This window comes from Gobio gobio (genome assembly GCF_949357685.1).
Source record: "Gobio gobio genome assembly, chromosome: 12".
Taxonomy (NCBI): Eukaryota; Metazoa; Chordata; class Actinopteri; order Cypriniformes; family Gobionidae; genus Gobio; species Gobio gobio.
This window is the reverse complement of record NC_137105.1, coordinates 32,183,008-32,208,721: the sequence shown is the minus strand read 5'-3', so window position 1 is coordinate 32,208,721 and position 25,714 is coordinate 32,183,008. Positions and strand designations below refer to the sequence as shown.

At 38.3% G+C, this 25,714-nt stretch overlaps 1 protein-coding gene across 1 annotated transcript in view; it reads left to right on the top strand.

The window, feature by feature from the left end:
* The window catches only part of tagapb (T cell activation RhoGTPase activating protein b), a 33,290-nt gene extending 7,933 nt beyond the window's left edge, over positions 1 to 25,357 (top strand). The window contains exons 2-14 of the mRNA XM_079830335.1: positions 6,452 to 6,537; positions 6,771 to 6,941; positions 14,034 to 14,198; positions 18,393 to 18,434; positions 18,657 to 18,741; positions 18,949 to 19,002; positions 19,224 to 19,293; positions 19,749 to 19,897; positions 20,434 to 20,595; positions 20,724 to 20,833; positions 21,160 to 21,340; positions 21,697 to 21,805; positions 23,168 to 25,357. Coding sequence (XP_079686461.1) covers positions 6,452 to 6,537; positions 6,771 to 6,941; positions 14,034 to 14,198; positions 18,393 to 18,434; positions 18,657 to 18,741; positions 18,949 to 19,002; positions 19,224 to 19,293; positions 19,749 to 19,897; positions 20,434 to 20,595; positions 20,724 to 20,833; positions 21,160 to 21,340; positions 21,697 to 21,805; positions 23,168 to 24,381 — 2,598 coding nt within the window. The 3' untranslated portion in view covers positions 24,382 to 25,357. The remainder of the gene's footprint in view (positions 1 to 6,451; positions 6,538 to 6,770; positions 6,942 to 14,033; positions 14,199 to 18,392; positions 18,435 to 18,656; positions 18,742 to 18,948; positions 19,003 to 19,223; positions 19,294 to 19,748; positions 19,898 to 20,433; positions 20,596 to 20,723; positions 20,834 to 21,159; positions 21,341 to 21,696; positions 21,806 to 23,167) is intronic.
* The last annotated feature ends 357 nt before the right edge of the window (positions 25,358 to 25,714 follow it).

The following is a 25,714-nucleotide window of genomic DNA, read 5'->3' as shown; positions in this document are numbered from 1 at the left end:
TGAAAATGGTGTTTTCAAATTTATTCACATGGGAAAGCATTTTTAAAAAGCTACATTTTCGCAGGACAAAAACGCCAAAACAGAGAGAAAAGGATGCATTTTCAAATGAAAACTTATTAGTGTGGACAAGGTCAGACTGACTGGGGAGTCAAAAAAAGGTGTTTTTTAAACATTAAAGCATGAAAACCTATTCTAGTAGAGCCCAAAAACAAAATCAAGACTTATAAAAGGGCATAATAGGTCCTCTTTAACCCTCTGGGGTTCTTCATTTATGGGTCACACTCAGGACCTTCGGGTCAAAAATGAAATAGAGTAAAATCAATGAAATATATTTTTGTTCAATAATATTTTTTCTTTTCTTTTTTGGTGTTTTGAGATAATTTTATGATTTATAATTAATATTTATGCAATAATTATTTCCCATTGAATATAATAAAAAATATATATATATATAGTTATTTAAATTTTTTTATTAAAGCTGTATTTCATTTTAGAGTCAAGCCTAGACCTCATGAAAGCAATTTTTTAAATAAGATAGGTGCCATACGGTGGACACATTGAGCATTTTTATCACGCAATAGCACATTTTTACCCCTATAGTGGATCTTGCGTTTTATAAAAAAAACTGGCCATAGCTTCTTCGGAATGGCCCGAAACTTTGGTACTTGGTATATGAACACCCAAAAAGGAGTGGATTTGAAAAGTCTAAGTGGTCGTAAAAAAAAAATATATATATATATATATATATATATATATATATATATATATATATATATATATATATATATATATATATATATATATATATATATATATATATATATATATATATATATATATATATATATATATAGTTATTTAAATTTTTTTATTAAAGCTGTATTTCATTTTAGAGTCAAGCCTAGACCTCATGAAAGCAATTTTTTAAATAAGATAGGTGCCATACGGTGGACACATTGAGCATTTTTATCACGCAATAGCACATTTTTACCCCTATAGTGGATCTTGCGTTTTATAAAAAAAACTGGCCATAGCTTCTTCGGAATGGCCCGAAACTTTGGTACTTGGTATATGAACACCCAAAAAGGAGTGGATTTGAAAAGTCTAAGTGGTCGTAAAAAAAAATAGTCACACTCAGGACCTTCGGGTCCAAAATGACCCCCATAGGAAATTAATGGGAAATTAGAGTTTTTGTGCATATAATCTACAAATCAGCCAGGATGCAGAAAAAAAGGAGTCAACAGTGAAGGGGTGAATCTCTAAAACATCAGGAGTGCAAAACAGACAAAAAAACTCACACACACACACACACACTTATACACACAAAAACACATGCACACACAAATTGACGCGTGCCATTCCAAAAGCTAATTGTTTGTGTGTGTGTGTGTGTGTGTGTGTGTGAGTTTTTTTGTCTGTTTTGCACTCTTGATGTTTTAGAGATTCACCCCTTCACCCCTTCACCCCTTCACGCGGCTGATTTTTAGATTGTATGCACAAAAAAACTCTGTATTTTCATATTTTTGCCAATTTCCCATTCATTTCCTATGGGGGTCATTTTTGACCTGAAGATCCTGTGTGACTATTTTTTTTACGACCACTTAGACTTTTCAAATCCTGTCCCCAATTTTTGTGGGTGTTCATATACCAAGTACCAATAAAGTCACCAAGTTTCGGACCGATGAAGCTACGATTTTTAAAAAATATATATTTTTAAAAATTTGGGTCCTGACCTAAGAGCCCCAGAGGGTTAAATGTTATTACAAAATGGCTCCAATAAATAAAGTTCTAAGAAAATATCAAGACTCAATTGTTTGCAAATGCCACTGGTTTGATATTTTGTATGTCATCCAATGCCATTCAGGAATTTTTAAAAGTGACCTAAGGGACCAAATGCTTTTGGGGTCCACTGTGAATCAGGATTTAGCCTGAATGTCCTTAAAGAAGCCAAATCAGTGAAGATCAGTGACAAGTAGGTGATTAAAAACAAAAGAAGACGAAAGAGGAGGTTTAATTTTGCATAAAGTGTAAATGACCCTTGCTCAGATTAATGAACTTTAACAAAGAAAGAGTGAAAAACGCAGCTCAATCTGAGCCAAGTCCAGTTCTAATAAGGGAACAGAATGTTCAGTCTCATTTTAGATGTTCAGTGGTTTACAAAACCTATTTATTTGAAAGGAAATAAGGAGACCTGCACTTGAAAGATCTGGGACTGTTTTCTCCACTATAGAGTGGTATTCTTTTACCAATAGGAGGTGCACAAAGCAGTTATGTAAAGAGGTGTTAGTGAAAAGATGATTACAGAATCAATAACTTGAAACAAAAACATGCTTGATGTGGGTGACCCCCTAACCTTTCTCTATCCTCAATGCTTTGCATCCCTGCTGCAGTGTTAAAGACACTTAACCTCAGAGGTGCTGAATTGTATGACTTGTTTTATTATCCTTGTATGACTGTTATGCATTTCTATGGCCTGCTATGGGAGTATTTAAATGTCCCTTAAATACTGCTCTGATGCAGTCTGCTTATAAAAATGCGTTAACCTGCACATCTCTTAAAGGTCTAGGTTACTATGGAAACAGGAAAGCAGCTGGCCATTTCCTGTCTTTAAATACATAATGCTGTTTGATCAAGCTGTCGTGTAAACTGATGGGATGCTGATAGCTTTGACGAGTCATTTTCTTATTTAAGTCTAGATATGGCCATGGCATATTTTAGCTTGCGACGATTCTAATTGGGTCATTATTTTGTTCAGCTGTAAACATGTTCTTTGGACGAGGTTTGTCATTACATACTCTTCAGTAGCAAAACATTATAAATTTTTAAAGGTGCAAAAGGTAAATTTTCCCTTAAAAAGTAATTTTCAGTCATTTAATTACAGTTGCTTCTGATGTAATTGTAATAAATACTGTTTAGACTATAGAACAATTCAATTTATAAAACAATAGTGGGTTTAACATAAAAAAGTTGTATATCTAATGTTAAAATGTATGTTTTTAATGCAAACTTCAAGTGTAATTCATGCAATTTTGTATTATTTATTTGAAAGATATATATATGGAATCTCTCTCTCTCTCTCTCTCTCTCTCTCTCTCTCTCTCTCTCTCTCTATATATATATATATATATATATATATATATATATATATATATATATATATATATATATATATATATATATATATATATATATACATATATATATTAGGGCTGTCAAAAGATTAATCGCGATTAATCTCATCCAAAATAAAAGTTTGTGTTTACATAATATATGTGTGTGTACTGTGTATAATTATTATTTTTATATAAAAACACACACAAGCATGTATATATTTAAGAAAAATGTATTATATTTATATATAAAATATTTATACTTATATATAATATAAATTATATAAATGTATATACAGTATATACATGCAAATATTTCTTAAATATATACATGAATGTGTTTTTATTTATATATACATAATAATTATACAGAGTACACACAAATATATTATGTAAACACAAACTTTTATTTTGAATGTGATTAATCGCGATTAATCTTTTGACAGCCCTAATATATATATATATATATATATATATATATATATATATATATATATATATATATATATATATCAGTGCCGTAACCACCATAGACATTGAGATGGACAAGTCCCCCTGTCACAGGGTGTTTTGGTGTTGGTTCATGTTCATGTTTTTAGTTCATCACGTTTACTGTCAGGTTTCTAAGTTTGTCTTGTTCTGTCAGCTTCCTGGTTTTGTCATGTGTTTCTTTGTCACGTGATTCCCATGCCCTCATGTGATCTTGTTGTGTTTTGTCATTGGTTCATTGTCTCATCACTGTTCACAGGTGTCACTTGTCTTGTCATTTAGTCTGTGTATTTAAGCTCTCATGTTTGCCGTGTGTCCTTGTCTGTTATTGATGTTGTTACCTGCTGTATAGGTGAGCGTTATGCTTAGCAACGTCTTTTGTTTTTTAGTATTGCCATGTCTTTGTTTGTTTTGATATTTTGATTAAAAGCTGCACTTGGGTCCAACAACTTGCCTCGTCAGTAGAATTCCGTGACAGAATAACAGGCCGCCAGGCTCCAGCCCACGTCCAGGCTCCAGCCCACGTGCAGGCTCCAGCCCACGTGCAGGCTCCAGCCCACGTCCAGGCTCCAGCCCACGAGCCCGCTCCAGCCCACGAGCCCGCTCCAGCCCACGAGCCCGCTCCAGCCCACGAGCCCGCTCCAGCCCACGAGCCCGCTCCAGCCCACGAGCCCGCTCCAGCCCACGAGCCCGCTCCAGCCCACGAGCCCGCTCCAGCCCACGAGCCCGCTCCAGCCCACGAGCCCGCTCCAGCCCACGAGCCCGCTCCAGCCCACGAGCCCGCTCCAGCCCACGAGCCCGCTGTCCTGTTGATGGCCTGTTGAACTGCCGTTGCCGCCATGGCCTGTTGAACTGCCGTTGCCGCCATGGCCATCCACGGCTCCGGAGGGTCCAGGTCCGCCCACGCCACAGGGTCCAGGTCCGCCCACGCCACAGGGTCCAGGTCCGCCCACGCCACAGGGTCCAGGTCCCCCCACGCCACAGGGTCCAGGTCCGCCCAAGCTCCCAGGCCCGTCCAGGTCATGTCTGGGTCCAGTGCCCCTGCACGGGCCTGGCCCACCATTCCTCCCCCAAGACCGCCCCCCAAGACTTTGTTAGGCTAGTGGTGTTTTGGTATTGTTTGGGCGTCAGGGGCCGCCCATAGAGGGGGGGGGGGGTCTGTCACAGGGTGTTTTGGTGTTGGTTCATGTTCATGTTTTTAGTTCATCACGTTTACTGTCAGGTTTCTAAGTTTGTCTTGTTCTGTCAGCTTCCTGGTTTTGTCATGTGTTTCTTTGTCACGTGATTCCCATGCCCTCATGTGATCTTGTTGTGTTCTGTCATTGGTTCATTGTCTCATCACTGTTCACAGGTGTCACTTGTCTTGTCATTTAGTCTGTGTATTTAAGCTCATGTTTGCCGTGTGTCCTTGTCTTTTATTGATGTTGTTACCTGCTGTATAGGTGAGTTATGCTTAGCAACGTCTTTTGTTTCTAGTATTGCCATGTCTTTGTTTTGATATTTTGATTAAAAGCTGCACTTGGGTCCAACAACTTGCCTCATCAGTAGAATTCCGTGACACCCCCCCCAATAAATAGAAATGGTCAAATTGCTGCTCTTCTGCACTCCATTACGCAGCGCTCTGTATGTTGTTAGGATGACAAAGTTTTAAATGTTAAATTTAGACTGGTCTGCTCAGCGGCCTAACATCGTTCGTCACTGTCAGAATGAGTGAGATGGCCAATCAAATCAGTGTGTTTCTGTTCCAATGCAATTCCAATGCAAGTGTCGTAAGATGTAAGTAGCTAAACAATTAATATTTGACAATTGTTTTACGATAGGAACACATTATTTGCAAATAGTTTCCTTCATAATAACAATAGACCTGGAACTTTTACTGTTCTGAATTTTTTTTTTTTTCTTAAATCCCTTTTAATCCTTCAATTATTTAATTCCTCTAAATAAACCAATAAGACCAATTGGTCTCCAAACCAAAACCGTTGCTCCCCCCCCCCAATGTTCAAGACATGGTTACGGCCTTGATATATATATATATATCAATTATTACCGGTACTTAGGTAGAAACCTATTCATAGGAGCCTGACAAAATGCTTATTTTAAAGAAAAACGTCAGACAGACTTGGAGGCTTTTGTATCTGAAGTCTTCATATATATATATATATATATATATATATATATAACCATGTCTTGAACATTTTTGCCAAAGCATAAACATAAAATGTCCAAAAAAGCAGTGCCAGCTGTATGAAAATTATGAAATAAAACGCAATGACCCACAGCTCCCAAGGCACACTTCAGGGATGAATGCCTAATTATATAGCACTTCCATCCAAAACACAGCCATGGCTGAGAGAGAAAGAAAACCTGGACAATAAAAAAACTAAATAAACAACCATACGTAGCAATAGTTTAATAAACAAACTTAATTCATATCAATGAAAAAAATCCAGTATCAATAGGAAGAAGATCCAGCGAAACGTAAAACTGTTAGTGCAAATGTCACTAAACAGCATTGTTAATATCGATCTTAGTCTGTTTTTTTTCTTTGAAATTCCTCAAGATATGTGAATTGCTGGTTATGCTTGTGCGTCAGTATTAAACATTTAAAGAAATATGTTTAAATATACAGTATCTGACTTCTAGAAGCAGTGTTTATGGAACAAATGGAAGTTGAATATCATCTGTCTGCCTTTTTGATCTGCTCAGTACGATCTAAGCACTTTTTTTTAATCACTCAAAAATATACCTGTTCTTGTTCCTATGGTTTGCATTTGAATTAATAAATGAATAATAAATGAACAAAATTAGTAAAATAAAAGAACAATAAATAAAATAATGACTGCTTTATACAGCACCTGCGGGGTCTGGCTCAGAGGAGACGTTCTGCTCCAAACCTGGTGTTGGGAAAGGCTTTAGGGATGTCTTGGAGCCCAATAAGGTATGTGTCTGCATTTTATTTAAAATATACTGTATTAAATACTGTACACTTGATTAAATATTTTAACTAAGTTAGAAAACTGTTTGACTGCCTGCAAAGAATAATTCATTGATATTTTACAAAGCGCTTTTCACCCACACTATTGGATTTTCCCAATTGTACTTTTATTTAATTAATCTTTGGTCAAAGTTGTTGCATTGGTGGTTTACAGTGAGAAATTGTCTCATCTTCAGGGAAGAAGCTCAATGTCTGGTGGCGGCAGATCAGTGTCCCTTTGTGCTGGGATTGACCACTGAGAACTCAGAGCTGATTCTGGATGAATGTGCTCAGCTCACCGAAGGACTGAAGACCAGGGAAAGACACCTGTTCCTCCTCAGTGACGCCCTGGTCATTGCCAAGCTCAAGTAAGAATTGCAAATTGTTCTGGTCACACAAACATACACGTTAACTAATGTGCATTACACACTAAAAGGGCCCATAAACCATCCTACTATATTTAGAGTTGCTTTCATTTTGACATGAAATGGGAATCCCCCAGCAAACTAAGATTGTGATGGGATTCCCCCACATCTTGTCTAATTTAGATGAGGCCTTTTTAACCCACCCTTTAACCTAACCATACCACCAAACCAGTCTCTAGCCTTACCCGTATCCCACTTCATAGTGTTTTGCAATACAATAAGTACACACACACACACACACACACACACACACACACACATAAATAATATAAATTATAATATAAATGTGTGTGTGTGTGTGTGTGTGTGTGTGTGTGTGTGTGTGTGTGTGTGTGTGTGTGTGTGTGTGTGTGTGTGTGTGTGTGTGTGTGTGTGTGTGTGTGTGTGTGTGTGTGTGTGTGTGTGTGTGTGTGTGTGTGTGTGTGTGTGTGTGTGTGTGTGTGTGTGTGTGTGTGTGTGTGTGGTACAGTATATCTGTTTTGAAGAGTTCAGATGCAAAAGCCTCTAAGTGCCATCTGAAATTTTCTTCTAGAATGATCATTTTTATAAAGCTTGTATATTTAAGTTAAATAATTTCACTTAAATGGCAATGCAAATGACCTATTAATTGTCATTTAAGTTAAATATACAAGCTTTATAAAAATGATCATTCCACTAATATTGGCGCCCTAGTTAAATATGAGGAAAGGCGGCCATGAAAATTAATCTGCATTGTTTATCCTTCTGATATCTATTAAAAAAATTCACAAAATTCTAAACTTTCATTGAAATAAAACAATTGAAAGTGGGGGAAACTCACATTATGAAAAAAAAAAATTTTCTCCAGTGCATGTTGGCCACAATTATTGGAACCCCTAGAAATTCTTATGAGTCAAATATCTCTGAAGTATATTCCCATTCATATTTACGTTTAGCAAACCAGGGTGACAAGGAACATGAAATTGTCCAGCCATGACTTGGAACAGGAGTATAAATATGAGGAAATACAAAGGCCAAATTCCCTTAATCATTCATCACAATGAGTAAAACCAAAGAATATAGTTCTGATTGAGCAGCAAAAGATTGTTGAGCTTCACAAATTAGAAAGTGGCTATAAGAAAATAGCTAAAGCATTGAAAATCCCCATTTCCACCATCAAGGCATTAATATTATTAAGAATTTCCAATCAACTAAAGATGTAACGGGGACATGTATCTATAGGCAAGGCAAGGCAAGTTTATTTTTATACCTTGGTCTGTTTAAATACTCGATTCTGATTGGCTGGAAGGTGTGCAGTAAAACCGTTTAATGCACAGGTAGTTCCAGTCAGTTTGAAATTAATCCGCCACTATAAACATTGGTAACCATAGTAACATAGTTACGCTTGCAAACAGAGTGACAGCAGCAGTATTAACATTAAGTGACATGACATCTGACGCACAGAAGCCAATGGCACATGTCACTATGCGTATTGGCACATCCGGTCTTCATTGGCATGTGCCAGTGGATAGCTGTTACAAGCACGCCAGGCTCCACCCTCTCACAACCACAACGATCTCAATCACCAGAGTACTAAGCACACACACCTGCACGTCATCATCACAGCAATCACCACCTGCACTCAGGCACTGTCTGGTAACGTTTGCACATGCTACTACTCATGCTTGCTTCCTCGGACTCACCTGTATGCCTACCTGATCTCCTTCGTCTCCTGAGTGTCTCGTCTCGTCTCCTGGTCCTCGTCTCCTTCGATCCATTGTCCTGCTGATCTGCAATCAAGAAACGTATCGTATCACCATCGTAATCTGCATTCACCTGATCTGCCATCTCTGACACTCACCTGATCTGCTCACTTCCTGGTTCTGCAAATAAACTCTGCTTTCACCTGCATCTGTTATCCGTGTCACCTCTGTTTGTAACAATAGTGGCATGTTTGACTGACATTATCGCGACACACTGACACTGACATGACACCGAATCGCAGAACTAGTCGCCATGTTTCGTGACACCTCCAGTAGTGACTGACAGATTACTCGAGCACCTATAGGCTACTGACGTAATAGTGACAAAAAAATCTAAATAAATAGCCTAATTTTGTTGTATTTTAAATGTCAATAAAAGCATTAAAGTCAGTAATATTTTTTTTCAAACGTGTTATTTGTGTCACGTCTGTATTTGATTGGCATGTCCCACCGAATGTTTTGTAATACGTCACAAACTGCCCATTCTAGGAAAAACACGAAATAACTCTACCATGGGTCACTACGAATAATGCATTAACAGTCACTCTGCGTCTTGGCACTGTAAATGCATATTCGTTACTGTAAACCTTTATTTTTGCGTGACATACATTGCGACATACTGACATCTAAAACCTCAACAAGCAAAGCTAAACATAATTTCACCTCCAAGCCTAAACCTGAAATAACCCTACCCTTTTCCATGTCTAATTTCACGATAAATATAAAAAAGTACCCCATGCCCACAGTTAAATATATACTGCTGGATCTTTAATGTGGTGGGACAATTTTTTTGCTGGAGGTCCTGGACATCTTGTTCAGATACATGGTATCATGGATTCTAGCAAATACCAACAGATAACAAACACACAAAAAAAACACTGACCGCTTTTGCTAGAAATCTTATAACGGGTCATGGTTTGATCTTCCATCAGAACAATGATCCAAAACAAACATCAAAATCAGAGCCCGATCTCAGGAAAATACGTATAAATAATACAAGTGTGCAATCTCGTGGAATGTATATGGCAAAATGAGTTTTGGCGTGCATATGGTACGCACTTTATGGCGTATTATACGTACGAACCCCCCACCCCCTACCCAAAAGCGTGTCATATACAGAAAAACTGAGTAGCATATGCATGCCAAAACTCGTTTTGGCGTATACATTCCACGAGATTGCACACTCGTACTATTGATATGTATTGTCATGAGATCGTTTGGCAAAATCAACACACAAATTTGTCACTGAGCACAAAATTAAGCTTCTGCCATGGCTGTCCCAGTTCCCAGACCCTTTAGAAAACGAGTTGGGTGAACTGAAGATGAGATGCACCAACAAGAAGCTGGGAATCTGAAAGATCTGGAGAGATTCTGTATGAAGGAATGGTTTCTGATCTCTTGTCAGGTGTTCTCCAAACTCATAAGGCATTATAGAAGAGGATTCAGAGATGTTATCTTGGGAAAAGGAGGTTGCAGTAATTGGGTACCAATATTTGTGGCCAAAGGGAACTAGAGAAAAAACATTTATTTCATAATGTGAGTTTCCCCCCACTTTTAATTGTTTTACTTCAATGAAAGGTTAGAATTTTTTATGAAAACAAACATTAACAAAAAAAGAAAAAATGTAGGAGTCCTAAAATTAGAACAGACACGACCATTATTTTAAAGAATTTCTCCTCAATCTGCAAGTTAGGAGGTACTTTTAGCTTTAAGACGTTTTGTAAATACAGTCCCAGGCATTCTGAATTTTCTGCCTTTTTGACCTCGGCCCAACTAAAAAAACGCGATCATCTTCAAAACAAAACCAAAACTCATAACCCATTTTGAAACTATCACATACAGTATATTTTGAGACAGAGATGCTCAGCTCAAAAACACATTGGCAACATTTTAAAAAGTATTACTAATCAGATTATTAATTTATTTAAAAAAAAGTCATTGCACTTCATACCTGCATAGTCCAGGAATATTTTAAAGTTTATAGTGACAAGCAGGTGTTGGGGAAAGTACTGTAGTGATATTGTGGGAGAAAAAAAGTACCTTTTACTCCAGAGTTTCACATTAATGTCTTGTCCAGTTCATAGTTTCATTGTCATGTTCATGTTTAGTTGAGTTTGCATCGTTTTCCTTGTCACCATTTCCAACCTTGACACAGGGGACCTTTAGCCCTGATGTATCTTAATCATCATTATCATTATTACCATCATCATCATCATAAGATTAGGCCGAATTTGACTGTATCATATACCCAGTCTTCAACATATTTATTTAATATTTTATTTCACTATATTCATATGTAACTTAAAAGTGAATAGTGAATGAAACATATGCAGCACCAGCATTTATTTTACATGCGACATTTATAAAAAATAAGGAAGTAGCTGAATCCCCCTATTTCTGTGACATTTTTATTTCATTACTTTTGGCAAAAAAAATAAAAAAATTCAGAAAAAACTATTTAAAGCTGCACATCTCTGGCACATGTCTAAAGTGCTAGCTTGGTTCTGGCAAGCTCTTGTTTAGTTGTAATGTGCAAACTTGGTGACCTTTATGTGTGTTTTTCCCCAAGACAGCCAAGGTTTGATTATAACTGTCCTGCACACATAATACCTCTGCTGCTACTTTTGTATTGACTGGTTCTATCTTTATTGACTGTCTGACCTTGATGTGAGAGAATAGATTGAATGCTTGGATGGTTCGGCCATTCGGTCATCACTTGAGTAAACTTCCATTTAGGATCTCAGAAAGCCAATAATCTCAGCTGCAGTTAGTGAAGAAACAAATCAAATACTCCCATGAGTTTTAATGGTCAAAACAAGTGACCCAAGATCTAATGCTAAAACACTAGAAGCTCCTTTAATCTGCAGAGTTGCTATTGCATAACGCAGGACCCATGGTGAGGCTTATGCAATACCCATTGCTTAATCTATTAGAGGTGCTGGAGGAACAAAAATTACAAATAAAATTACTTTAGAAACACACAGAATGCATAAATGGTTTAGTGAATTTGATTTCTTATTGCTTAGTGTGATAATATAAATTATAGTTTTCAGGATTTTACAGCTTTTTAAACAGTGCCAAAAGTAATGAAATAAAAATGTCACAGAAATAGGGGAATTCAGCTACTTCCTTTTTTTTCTAAATGTGGCATGTAAAAGAAATGCTGGTGCTGCATATGTTTCATTCACTATTCACTTTTAAGTTACATATGAATGTATTGAAATCAAATATAAAATAAATATGTTGAGGACTGTGTATATGATACAGTCAAATTCATATGATGATGGGGATAATGATGATGATGATTATGATTAACATCAGGGCTAAAGGTCCCGTGTCACGGTTGCAGTGTGACTTAATCCAAATTACCAAAATGATGCGTGACGCAGGATGAACAAATAGATACTTTTAATAAACACCAGGAATAACAAAACACACTACACATTAATACTGACAACACAGAACATTGAACAGAAAGAACTGAGGGCTTAGAAACAAAGAGGGAATGATTAACGAATCAAGAAACAGGTGCGTAGCTCAATCAGAAACCATGGCAACAAACTAGGAATAGCTATGTTTCCATCCACCTATTTTTATGCGCATTTTAGGATATCGCATCAAACATGCTGAATGGAAACAAATGAGCGCACAAAAAAATGTATTCGCAAATGTTTTATGCGAAATTGCAATTTTGCGATTAAGTTACATTCGCAACTTTGGATGGAAACATAGCTATTGAGAACACAGGCAAATGGTGACAGCGAAAACGATGCAAACTAAACATGAACATGACAATGAAACTATGAACTGGACAAGACATGAATGTGAAACTCTGGAGTAAAAGGTGCTTTTTTTCTCCCACAACATCACTACAGTACTTTCCCCAACACCTGCTTGTCACTAAACTGTAATATATTCCTGGACTATGCCGTTATGAAGTGCAATGACAATTTGTAAATTAATAATCTGGTTTACGATAATACTTTTTAAAATGCAGAATTTTTTTTTGTGTTGAGCATCTGAGCATCTCTGTCTCAAAATAAAGGCTACTGTATGTGATTCATATGTTATGAGTTTCGGTTTTGTTTTGAAGATGATCACGTTTTTTTAGTTGTTTGGGCTGAGGTCAAAATGGCAGATAGGGAAAATTCTGAATGCCTGAGGCTGTATTCACAAAACTTCTTAAAGCTAAAAGTAGCTCCTTACTTGCCGATTTAGGAGAAACTCTTCAAAATAATCTGCATATCCTTCCTAATTTTAGGACTCCTACATTTTTGCTCTAAGTGTATTTCACACAGAATTTTAGCGCTAAAACGAGCTCCTAAATCTGTGGAAAGTTGGGGGTAGTCAAGATAAGTTACTAAGACCAAATCACAAACAATCCTAAAATGGCTGTTGCTGGCAATCCACCTGACCGCCTCAGCAATCTGCCAAAACACACTGTACACCATTGAGGCAATGGGCAATAGAGCCTTGGGTGGTGCTGAGCCTTTTCTTCATAAATGCAATAAATATTTTTATTTATAGATTTAATCTGTCATGATATATAACATAAAGGTTAATTTATGTACAGGCAATATGCATTGAATTGTGGAGAATAAAACATTGCGGTCAAGTAGAAAATAATGTCCCATAACTCCCATCGTCTGCCCTGATAACCTTAATTGTCGGCAGCTCGGGTGACCCAAGTTTGAGTTCCAGCTCGTGGAGCTTTCCCAATCCTGTCCCCCCCTTTCTCTCTCTGAATTCGCTTCCTGTCTACTTACTGTCCTATCATAATAATAATAAGGCAAAAATTCCAAAAATAAATCTTTATATAAGTAAATAAATCTATAAATAAATAAATAATGAGAAATAATGTCCTATTACCTGTGGAAGTTGTTTCACTTACAAACTAAAACAATATAAAAACCTAACAATAGGGTTAAAGGCAAAAGTGTCTGGTAAAACTGTAGGGTTAAAGATATTATAATATATACATTTTTGATTATATTTTGTGACCAGAAAAATATCACATTCTCTTTGGCTTTTAGCCCCATTGTACCCATTTATTTTTATCCTTTGGGTTAGTTTAAATAATAATATATTGCATCATACTAGGTGATTGATTTTTTTTTTATGATATTGTAATTCCACGTTACAGTTCATGTAGTATTTATTATGTACATTCAAAGAAAACTGCACAGATACCTTGTCATTTTCATTTTGCGATAATGAGTTGACTGTACATTATGCCAATACAAATTTAAAATGTTCTTGAAGATCATTACCATATGGCAAAAAATAATACAATATAACCTTGCTGTGATTACAGGTCAAATGCAAGTTACAGACTGAAACACAGAATTGATCTAAAGCACCTGTGGGTGTGCAGCTTTGAAAATGAAGACGAGGAGGCAGAAGACGAAGACACAGATGTTGATCTAAGGACATCCATCGTATTGGCTTGGTCTGTCTCTCTGTGCCTGGTGTCGTTCCGGTGAGGTTTTTGTTTATCATTTATTGGGGAAAAAATTGTGGTTTGGAACTAAGCTGCAAGAAAGATATCTAGGAGCAAGATTGAACCTTCATGAGGACATATTCACACGAATAGCAAAGCATGTGGGTAGTCTGTGGGCATGTTGTCTGACGCTGAAACTAGGCTGCTAACCAAAACAATAAGTAGTCAGGATGCTACTGCTAGTGTATGATGACAGGTGCAGGGCAATTAGGTGTATAAGGACATTTGCAGTCATTGTGAGATGATAAGTAGGTGTTTTTCAAAGCTTCATTTGAAGTGGGGTAGTGTAGGTGTTCTCACAGGTGTTAGGAGTTGGTTGCACCACTCAGGAGTAAGTTGTAAGACAAAGATAGCCTGACTTGAACAAGTAGAAACCCTTAAACGCACAATATGTAAGATTTTTTTTATTAAAATATCCAAAACCTCTAGAACAGTGTTATATATTTTGTTGACTTGTGTACTAACATTATCCCAAATGTTTCCAAGAATGTTTAAATCCAGAGAAATAAGCCATTTTAACCAGGGCATGCATCCGTTCGTCGCCTATCAATGACATCGTACTCGCGTTACCCTCGATTTCCGGTTTTATTTTGTAGAAACCATGAAAACACCAAAGACGCAACTAATCATTGTTATATAGCGCAACACAGTTAGTCTTATTGTTTAAATCTCGTATTCTTGATTTACCACGAGTAACAAGTTTTACCATGCCTAATATCGATCTAGCTTACTGCAGTGTGCAACATAGTATAGCCGTCGAGCGGACACACAGAGTAGCATTATAACATAACTTTCAACACATTCAAATGTATCTAATATGATAAAACAGTGCTGCATTACACCACATACATACGCATGACCGAAAAAGCGGAAGCGTCCGTCTGCGGCATAATTAAAGCTAAACTGTTCTCAAGTCGTGTCACGTTTGTCTCTCATTAGCAATCGCTCCAGTCACCTCATTCCGCTCCAACGGCTTTAAGCCTCACCCTGCTTCATACTACAGTAACGTTAGTCAATCTTTAATACATAAGCTCATCCATGAATATGATTTCTGCCCGAGCGACCTCTAGCAGGAAGAAATATACACAGACATATACACAGACCAAGATGTTAGCAGCAGATCCAAGTCCTGTAAATTGCGAGGTTGGGCCTTCATGGATCGGACTTGTTTGTTCAGCACATTACACAGATGCTCTATTGGATTGAGATCTGTGGAATTTGGAGGCCAAGTCAACACCTCAAACTCGTTGTTGTGCTCCTCAAACCATTCCTGAACCATTTTTTACATTGTGGCAGGGCACATTATCCTGCTGAAAGAGGCCACAGCCACCAGGGAATACCGTTTCCATGAAAGGGTGTACATGGTCTGCAACAATGCTTAGGTAGGTGGTACGTGTCAAAGTTACATCCACATCGATGTCAGGACCCAAGGTTTCCCAGCAGAACATTGCCCAAAGCATCACACTGCCTCCGCCGGCTTGCCTTCTTCCCATATGCATCCTAGTGCATGTGTTCCCCAGATAAACGACGCACACACGCACTCGGCCATCCACATAATGTAAAAGAAAAAGTGAATCACCAGACCAGGCCATCTTCTTCCATTGCTCCGTGGTCCAGTTCTGATGCTCACGTGCCTTTGGTGCTTTCGGTGGTGGACAGGGGTCAGCATGGGCATCCTGACTGGTCTGCGGCTATGCAGCCCCATACGCAACAAACTGCGATGCACTGCGTATTCTGACACCTTTCTATCAGAACCAGCATTAACTTTTTGAGCAATTTGAGCTACAGTAGATCGTTTGTTTGATCGGACCACATGGACCAGCCTTCGCTCCCCACGTGCATCACTGAGCCTCAGTATCCATGACACTGTGGCCAGTTCACCACTGTTCCTTCCTTGGACCACTTTTGATAGATACTGACCTCTGCAGACCGGGAACAGCCCACAAGAGCTGCAGTTTTGGAGATGCTCTGACCCAGTCGTCTAGCCATCACAATTTGGCCCTTGTCAAAGTTGCTCAAATCTTTACGCTTGCTCATTTTTCCTGCCTCTAACACATCAGCTTTGAGGACAAAATGACCACTTGCTGCCAAATATATCCCAGATAGTGTGTGTGTGTGTGTGTGTGTGTGTGTGTGTGTGTGTGTGTGTGTGTGTGTGTGTGTGTGTGTGTGTGTGTGTGTGTGTGTGTGTGTGTGTGTGTGTGTGTGTGTGTGTGTGTGTGTGTGTGTGTGTGTGTGTGTGTGTGTGTGTGTGTGTGTGTGTGTGTGTGTGTATATTTATATACATATATACACACACACACACACACACACACACACACACACACACTATCTCATAGAGAGGTATATGATAAGCAATATTGCAATATTGCACTTCTTTTTAATGGAACAAGCCATTAAAAGGAAGTCAATGAGTACCATCAGCATCAAAGGGCAGTTACTATAACAGGAATAGTGAAGTTCAGTTGTGGATTTAGTCACATGTCAAAACCAATAGAGGCCTTTCCAATAATAAGCCTACCACAACACATAATGGAAATCAAGGCAATAAGAGGGAAGCGAGAGAAGAACATTATTATTTACTTAAAGGTGATGGTACTAATTTCATTGAATGTGCACTTGTAGTGTACTTCAACTCATTCATTTTTAATCATCTTCACTTTATTTTAAGGTGACATAGTTACATTATTCATACACAAATAAGTACTGAGTAATATTAATTAACTACATGTACTTACTATAGAGTTATGGTTAGGGTTGTTTAGGATTAGTTACTTGTAATTATGCATAATTTACTGTTATTACTATGTTAAGTATATGTAGTAATGTGTAACTACATCACCTTGAAATAAAGAGTACATTTTTGTCATCCTTTAAAGGTTCAGTGTGCAGTATTTATGAGGATCTATTGACATAAATGCAATATAATATACATAACTATGTTTTCAGTGGAGTATAAAGACCTTACATAGTGTACCGTTATGTTTTTATTACCTTAGAATGAGCCATTTCTATCTACATACACTGCGGGTCCCCTTACAGTGAAATCGCCATTTTACGCCGCCACGTTTCTACAGTAGCCCTAAACGGACAAACTTCTCTACAGAGCGCTAGTCACTCTCTGCTCTCTTAGACAATATTTTTGTCCTGTGTCGGCCACCGTATCTTCTCTATGTGCTCCGAAAGGGGGGTGCAATTCACAACCTCTCTGCTAGATGGCACTAAAAATCACACACTGCACCTTTAAAGAATATACTTATATTCAATGTGTTGACTAACATACTGAAGGACATGTAAGTTACTTAATTTTCGCTGTAGTGTATTATTGGATATTAAATTTAAAGTTAATATAAGTGTACTAATTTGCAACTTCATAATTGCAAATGTGTAATTACAAATATATTGAAATACATGACACACAAGTTGCAATATGAATGACATATATTGAATCAAACGCGGTTGAGACCTTCAAAAAATGGTTTCGAGGACAAAACACAACTGAGAAATCCCACTGATGGTGTCTGTGACAGTGCACCAGTGTGAATTAAACAAAAGGTCAAGGGACATTCAGTTCCTTAATCTTGCATAAATGAGTAAAATGGCTAAATTGCATATAACATTTTTAAATATTATATATTTTTAGTGTTACTGTGATTAACAAAATGTTAGGGTTTAGTATTTGGTATTTCATAAAACATATACAGTGGATAATTTAGATAGCTTTGAATGTGTATATCATGTGTATGCACATATAGTAACCAAGTCTAAAACAAGATGTGAGAAAGGAAGAACTCAAATATAATATGTTAGTAATCTTTTCTGCAGAAAGGGTCCATGCTTCACACTAGTCCAAAAATATAAATGATTACATCAATTTCACACTCTTCCTACCTACACGTTTCATTAGGCCTAATCTAACTTGAACGATAAAAAAATTAACTGCAAGTCGAACAGATAAACTTTCCACTTGTCGCCTAGCCACACTCTGAAATGAGGAAGTGGTAGCTGTAGCTGTGATGCTGCTTCCTGTCCTCATGACTCACTGAGACTTTCCTGCCCTTTCTGTTGTAAAGAGGTCGAGCGTGTGCGGCCTCTTCATATTCACAACATAATCACGCATGCTACACTCTCTGTGGATTACTAACTCACACCATGCTGTTCTCTCACTTGCAGTCTGCCTGAGCTAAAGGATCACTGGTTAGATACTCTACACAGGTGAGGTGTCATTTAGTACATATCATACATACGAAATTATGAAATTCAAGGTTTACTCAATTTGTTATGCTAAAAAGTGGATTTAGACTCCAGTTAAGGACGCAGAAGTCTATTAGCATGTTTACCGGTTGTGTCGAGAAATGTTCTCAAACCCTTCTTGCTGTAAGTCACTATGTTATGTGTGCCGCATAACAGAAAATGCAATTTAAAATGTCATTGCAGGAAAACAGCAGAGGCAAGATCGAGTGCAAGCAGCACTTCTCCACCGCCCAGCGTCCTCATGAAGGTGCTGAGTGGCAATACCACGGTACGCGTTCCTCTGTCACTGATTCATAAACATTAGTGATCAGATTTCCAAGGGTCAAACTGCATAAATGCTTGGAATGGGATATTTTTCTTCTATTCCTTTTATCTCAGATGATGTAAGTCCTCAGTCTTGGTCTGTGTATGGAAATATCTTTCTGTTTTGCAGTCCAGATAATCAACTGGCATTTATTTTGCTTATGTCTTACAGAATAAAACTCTAAGCGGAGTTGGGATGGACTCTGGCGTAGAGTTGCCTTTTGATGTGAGCACTCAATTTTTCTCATATTCACCACTTCATATTAGATTTATACCTTTGGCGAACATGTACTTTCTTCGAATGACACTTGACTACAGCAACAAAAATAAGGATGCTAAAAATGAATGAAAAAGTCTATCATAGTTTTGACAATTGCATGTGTGTAATCTGAAGTCACACCCTACTACAACTTCATGCGCTCATGACAAACATGTGCCTGTTCCCAGGGCAACGGCAAAATCTCCACCCTCTCAAAGCAGTTTCATAACCAGGAGGCACATGCACAGCAGCCTATTGGTGAGTTTAAACTAGTCAAAATGGCTGTTCGAAACCACATGTTTGGTTAGGTGCCCGCCAGAAAAAAAAAAGAAAAAAAAAACATTGAAACTGGGTGGGAGTGAAAAAAAAAGTGCGAGAAAACAAAGGTGTGAAAAACACAGTTTGAGGACATCATTGCTCTACTCTAGTAATAACACTTTTTTTAGTGTCCTTGTTACATATGTTACATGTACTTACCATAGGTATAACAATAAATTATGCATAATTACATGCAACTAACCCTCACCCAAACCCTATAGTAAGTAAGTACATGTAGTTAATTAATACCACTCAGCACTTAAATATATAATTACAATGTAACAATGACACCTTAAGATAAAGTGTAACCTAAACCTATTATACTATTGTTGAACTCAACAAATTTAAAATAATTTGAAGTATTGCTTATCATGTATTTTTCTTGGCCTCAATAGAGAATGGAGGCAAAAGGAACTTTTTCACATTTAAGCTGAAGAGAAGCTCTACAAACCCAAGCATTCCTGCTCATCCTGGGGCCAGTGCTAAGAACTTGCTGTTTGGACGACATCTACAAGATGACACCGCACTTCCAAAACCAATTACTGTACGTCAATGTATTATATAGATGTATCATTGTTTATATCATGATTTTTTTGTCTAAGAACAAGTAAATAGCAATCTGTCTTCAAAAACATCTCCACCACAGATGCAATCGGTATACACATGATGTTTCTTTTGATATGCATCATGCAATATATTGCTAACCTTATCCAGACCTCAATCAAAGTTTTTCAAGATAATTCTGATTGGAGCCAAAAATATGGTCAAAACAACAGCCAGTTAAGAAGTTTTTGTAGAATCAGACAAAACCCTTGCCAAACAAACCTTGGAAACTGATGGCATCAAGAAAGTATGAAAAATCGTTTCAGACATGAAGCAAGTTATTACATTCTGATGACAGATTATGACGACATTCATTTTTCGTTTTTCTTCTTTGGAATAACATGCACTGATGAATCATGCATGCACCAGAAATAAAAGTAAATATGACACATTTTTGATTCCAGGGTCAGTTTCGTGTTGACTTTTAAAAATCGGTTGATTTATATTCCTCAAACTTTGTTTTTGGTCCTCCAACAGGAAACACTCCTGTTGTTGTTCAGGAAGGGTCCATTTACTGAGGGTGTTTTCAGAGTCCCATGTAACAGCAAAAACCTGAATGCTCTCAGAGATCAGCTGAACTCTGGAGCTGAGGTAGACATGGAAGCCCTGCCTGTGACACTCTTGGTTGGATTGTTGAAGGTGAATAATACACTCTGTTTATGTTAGGTCCAGCCTTCCCCTATGCATGTCTCTTGTCAACGACCCTTCTTCCATTTCTGAGGTGTCTGAAACAATGAGTCATTTCTTTAATTTTACTGTACTGACAGATTTACCTGAGGGAGCTCCCTGGAGGCCTTCTGGTGTTTGAGCACTATGAAAGCTGGATCAGTGCTCTGGAGAAAGAGCGGACAGAGGATTCTCAGAATGAGCTGAGAAAGTGAGTACTCTCTCTATCTCTCTCTCTCGTGACCTAGCTGTAAACTCACTTTAGTTTCATGGTAGAGGGAAACTGTGAGAAGATGTGGGGGCTGTTAAAAAAAAGTCCCTGGCACAGACGGGGTGATAGAAATGGGACTTTTCTGTGGGCTTTCTATGTACTCTTCAGAGATTTGAAAATAGGGAAATTGGAAGCTGAAGTCTGGCCACAAAATGTCAGAAAGGTAGTTCTGTTTTTGTCCTTCCTCCCTTATCAAAATTAAAATGGGAAGAGTGGTTAATGGAAAAAGGACCTAACTGTTTTTTTCTGTTGTTCCCTGCTCTCAGAATGGCAGAGAAGTTGCCCAAAGCAAACAGTCTTCTCCTGCAGCACCTGCTGTGTCTGTTTCACCACATCAGTCAGCATTCAGAAACCAACAAAATGGATACCAAGAACCTGGCAGTGTGCATTGCACCAACCTTGCTGCATCGTGACAGCCAGCCCCTAGACATAGATGATGTAGAAAAGGTCAGACACTTGGCTGCGACCCCCCCACCCCGTCTTTTTCTAAATAAAACTTCTAAATAATCTATTATGCCATGAAAGGGTTTCTTGAGGTCTGTCTTGGTGTTGATTCTATTGCACTAAACATAGAACTTAGCTTCCTGATCTTTGTCTTAGCAAGAATGTGTGTCAGAGGTCTCTGACATTTTTTTTCATGATACACCTCTGCAGTCTCGATTTGACTAATCTGTTGATTTAAGATCAAAACTTGGCACTGGCGTGTGCCTGGTGCGGTTTAGATGCATAAGAAACCACAGCACCAAAAGCACTGTGACACTGTTGCACACAAAACACAACATTATTATTATTTTGTTTTCTAGGTCACAAAACTTATCCAGTTCCTAATTGAAAATTGCTGTGAGGTATTTGGACACACTATCCTGATGCTTTTTGGGGATTTAGAGGAACAGGACTCCATAGACAAGTCAGGTAAACAAATCTTACCTTTTTAAATAAGAACTGAAATATAATTCCTAAATGTACCTTAAGATCTATGGACCATTGATAAGCCCTTTCTGATGAGATATGAGGCAATTTTATCTCATATTACGTAATTTATTCAAACTCAATAAATAATATCCAACCTATCAAGAGCTCCAAAATATTATTGTAAAGAGCATGTATGGCGTTAATACATTTGCATTTAGAAAGAGGCCTTAAAGCTGATGTTTCTGCACAATTAGTGTGGGCAAATGGAATAGCATTACATCAATCTCTATTATAAAATCCATTTTAAGCTGGTGGCTGTGTTTTGGAACATGGTAGCTAGTTTTTAACTAAACTGGTCCAAGCAGGCCAGTAACTTTTGCAAGTTGATGTTCAGCTACTATGTTTTTAAAGCCGCGTTCCAGGCAAACCGTAACCAATGTTTTTCCAACCTTCTACCCGTGAAAATGCACTGGAATGGCAGTCAAACCCGTGACTTCCCACATGTGAACTCATACTAGATCAATGTACTCCCAGTTACGAGCTCTGACGCAAAACAACAATGACAGCCCCATATGGAAGTGGTGTTTATGAAACAAATATACAAATAACGTTAAATAAAAAGTATAACAGCTTCTCTTGCCGTATGCACTGATTTTTTCTCCTCCGTTTCCCTCGAATAAGCAAGTAACGTTACGCACCTTTGGCGATAGAAATGATTGTAAATTAGAATAAGCCCTGTACGGTCCGCCATGCTTTGTTTACATCTAGCTACCACACAATTCCTTACGCTCAGGCAGTTTGGCGTGACTTTGCCTGGAACACTACAAAGTCGTGAGTCGTGGTTTGAAGTTGTAAATTACGGGCTCAAAAACCTGCCATAAGTATCAGCATAAGTATCAGCTTGACCATCTAAAACTGGTATGACAAACTAAACAGCATATGCTGGTTAGGTATGTTTTGAAGCATGGCAGCTGGTTTGAGCTGGTTTAAGCTGGTCCTTAGTTGGTCATGAGCTGGTTTAAGCTGGTCAAGTACTGGTCCTAAGCAACTAGCATTTTTTTTTCAACAGGATATTAGTTAGTTTGTTGCTGCTTCAAGATCTACCAGCTTGAAAAAAGTTAATAAATAGCTTGGAACAGCTACCATGTCTCAAAACACAGCTACCAGATTAGGTTGGATTTTTCAGCAGGGAACAGTCTCCCTTCTACCAATGGCAACACTGATAGTCTCACCCCAACCTCATGGCATTGGTAGAGTAAATGTTGCTGTGTGGGGCTGGCCAGTATGCTCAAATGAACCGAGCATTGTTTTGATAGCATGACAGAGCCACCAAGACCTTTAACATTGATTTATTCTCTACAGATTCTGCCTCCTTGATGTCCCCCGATATATCCTTCGATGTCCACCAGCATGACTCAGCATATGACAGCACAGATCCTGATGTTGACTGTGACTGCGTGGAAGCTGAGAGCCAGACTCAAGAGGACAACATGATGCCACATGGGAGCCCAGGCCTAAGCAAGATAGGACGCTCTGACATTCAGTCTTGTTCTTCTGACGCGATATTTGATGCTTTCACAAAACCTTTCAATCGCCGGTGCTCTGAGCCCTCCATTTTTCCTTCTGCCTCCATGACGGGTTTAAGAGAACTTGCCCGCAGCCATGATGATTTTTCGACAGAGAAGGAAGACTTTGACAACCAACCACTCAAGAAGCAGAACTCAGATGACTCCTTCTTGCATCCCCACCGCTGTGAAAACAGAAGATCCGAGATGTCTCTCAAGAAAGTGGTTGGAAGTTTGAACATGCCCATCAGTGTGTCTTCTCCAACATCTAAGGCTGGTTCCTGCCCATCGTTTTGTTCCTCAGACAGCACCTCGTCAAATCTGTCAGACCAATCAATAACCACGTCACCTCTGCCATCCCCTGAAAGCCCTCGCAAAAGCAAGTCTACTAGGCATTCATCCTTTATGAGTAAGTCTAGACATAACCATGCCCAAGGAGACCTGGAAGTGACCCGACGATCCCTCTCAATGAGGGCCAAAAGCATCGGAAACTTTACATTTAACAGAGGCAGTCTGAAAAAGGGGGAGTCCCAGAAGGAAGCTGCCTTCCCTTGTGAAACTCTCCAAGAGGACTCACAAAATGAGACAGAGAACATTGATGAGCTTGTCCGGCGTCGACGGCCTCTCTCTGCCATTGAAGTTTTCCAACAGGTGGATAGTCGTATGCCATGCAGCCCACCATCATATGAGCAGGCGCTGCAGACCGGAGCACAACCGGCCCCTCCGCAGTACAGGGCCATGACGGTCCAACACGCCAGAGAGCTGGGCAGGAAATCTCGCCCCATATCTATGAACGACTACCTTTTGGAACAAATTTACAAAGTTAACGAACCCACGGAATGCATAGAAACATTCACAGAAAGTGATCAATCAGTGGAACCACAGCCGGTATCGTTCCGGCAGAGAGCAATGTCTGAGTCAGTATCCCAGACGAGGCACGACAGAGTGTCCCGCAGGTGTAGTCAGCCTGTATTTGAGGAATTCTCCTATGCTAAGGAATCTTATGTGTGAGTGCTTCTTTTTTAATTGCAATACCGAACTCCTGCTAAGATTTAAATGTGAAGTGTGTAATTTGTGTGCCACTAGTATCACCTTGTTTTCAAACAGGTTTCCCAAACACTCCTCCCATCAGTCAGATAGCTCTGCCCCAAACTCACATCATTGGTTGAACCACTGTTGCTATGTTAGCCTGGTCAGAATAATCAACCAAACAGAGCAATGTTTTGATAGTGCCACAATGTTTAAACCTTTCCATGTAAATCAACCCATAAAATGGCTTCCCTATAGTTGACCCTTATAGTTGAAGTTAAGCTGGGATAGGAGAACATATTTTAACATAGAAAAATTGCACACTTCAGCTTTAAAAGAATCTCCAACTGTTAAGCTCAACTGTTTGACTTAGTGACACATAGAGTTCAATGTGTTACATTGATTTTATATGCTAATATTGAATCAGTTTAAACTCTTGCCAGTATGAAGCTATGTAAATAGACATTTACACCAATTAAATTGTATAATATAATAAAATAGTTTATGGTGGTAACACAATAATTTTAATGTAGTCCCAATGTACAGTTGTAAATTACAAGATTTCTGTAATATTGCTACTCTTCATTTCACTACAATAAAGGATCTTAGAGGCCACACTGTTTGAACTCATCTTTGACAGTCTCGAAAACTCAAAGTAGGGTTTATTGCACCCTATTAACACCGGGCTATTGGGTAACATTATTTGCTTACCCTCATGTTGTTCCAAATTAATAATGTACTGGTTGCTCTTTTCCTCGCAATTATAATGAATGCTAACTAAAGATTACAGCTTTATAAAAGCAGCATTTCTTTTTTGTGTGATGATATGACTGATATTTCCATAAAATTTGAATGTAGCTTTTATGATACTTTCTTTGTTTGTTTGTCACTTTGCAGCTTTGTGATATTAAAAAGAGTGGCCTGGATAACAATTCAAAATGTACCTTTAGTGTTCCACAAGAAAAAAATCATACTCCTTGTGTTTGGACATGAGATTTTTAAGATGACAGAATTTTCATTTTTAGGTGAAATAATTCATTTGGGATACCAACAGAAAATTATTAAAAGAGGTTATGAGGAACTTACAGAAACCATGCTTTCATGCATTTTGAACAGCCTTGTTCCCCATCGCTGGCAAGGGGTTGCATAACATAGAGTACAAAATGTCATTGAGAACAGCGTGTTCTTCGTTGGAGAGGAAGTCAGCGATCATGTGGACTGATTTGGTTTTTCGCTGAATTTGGTCGGTCGTCTCACATATCTGTAGATATGCCCCTATTTCCTCCTCCGGCAGCCTTACCAAGAAAAAGGCTGC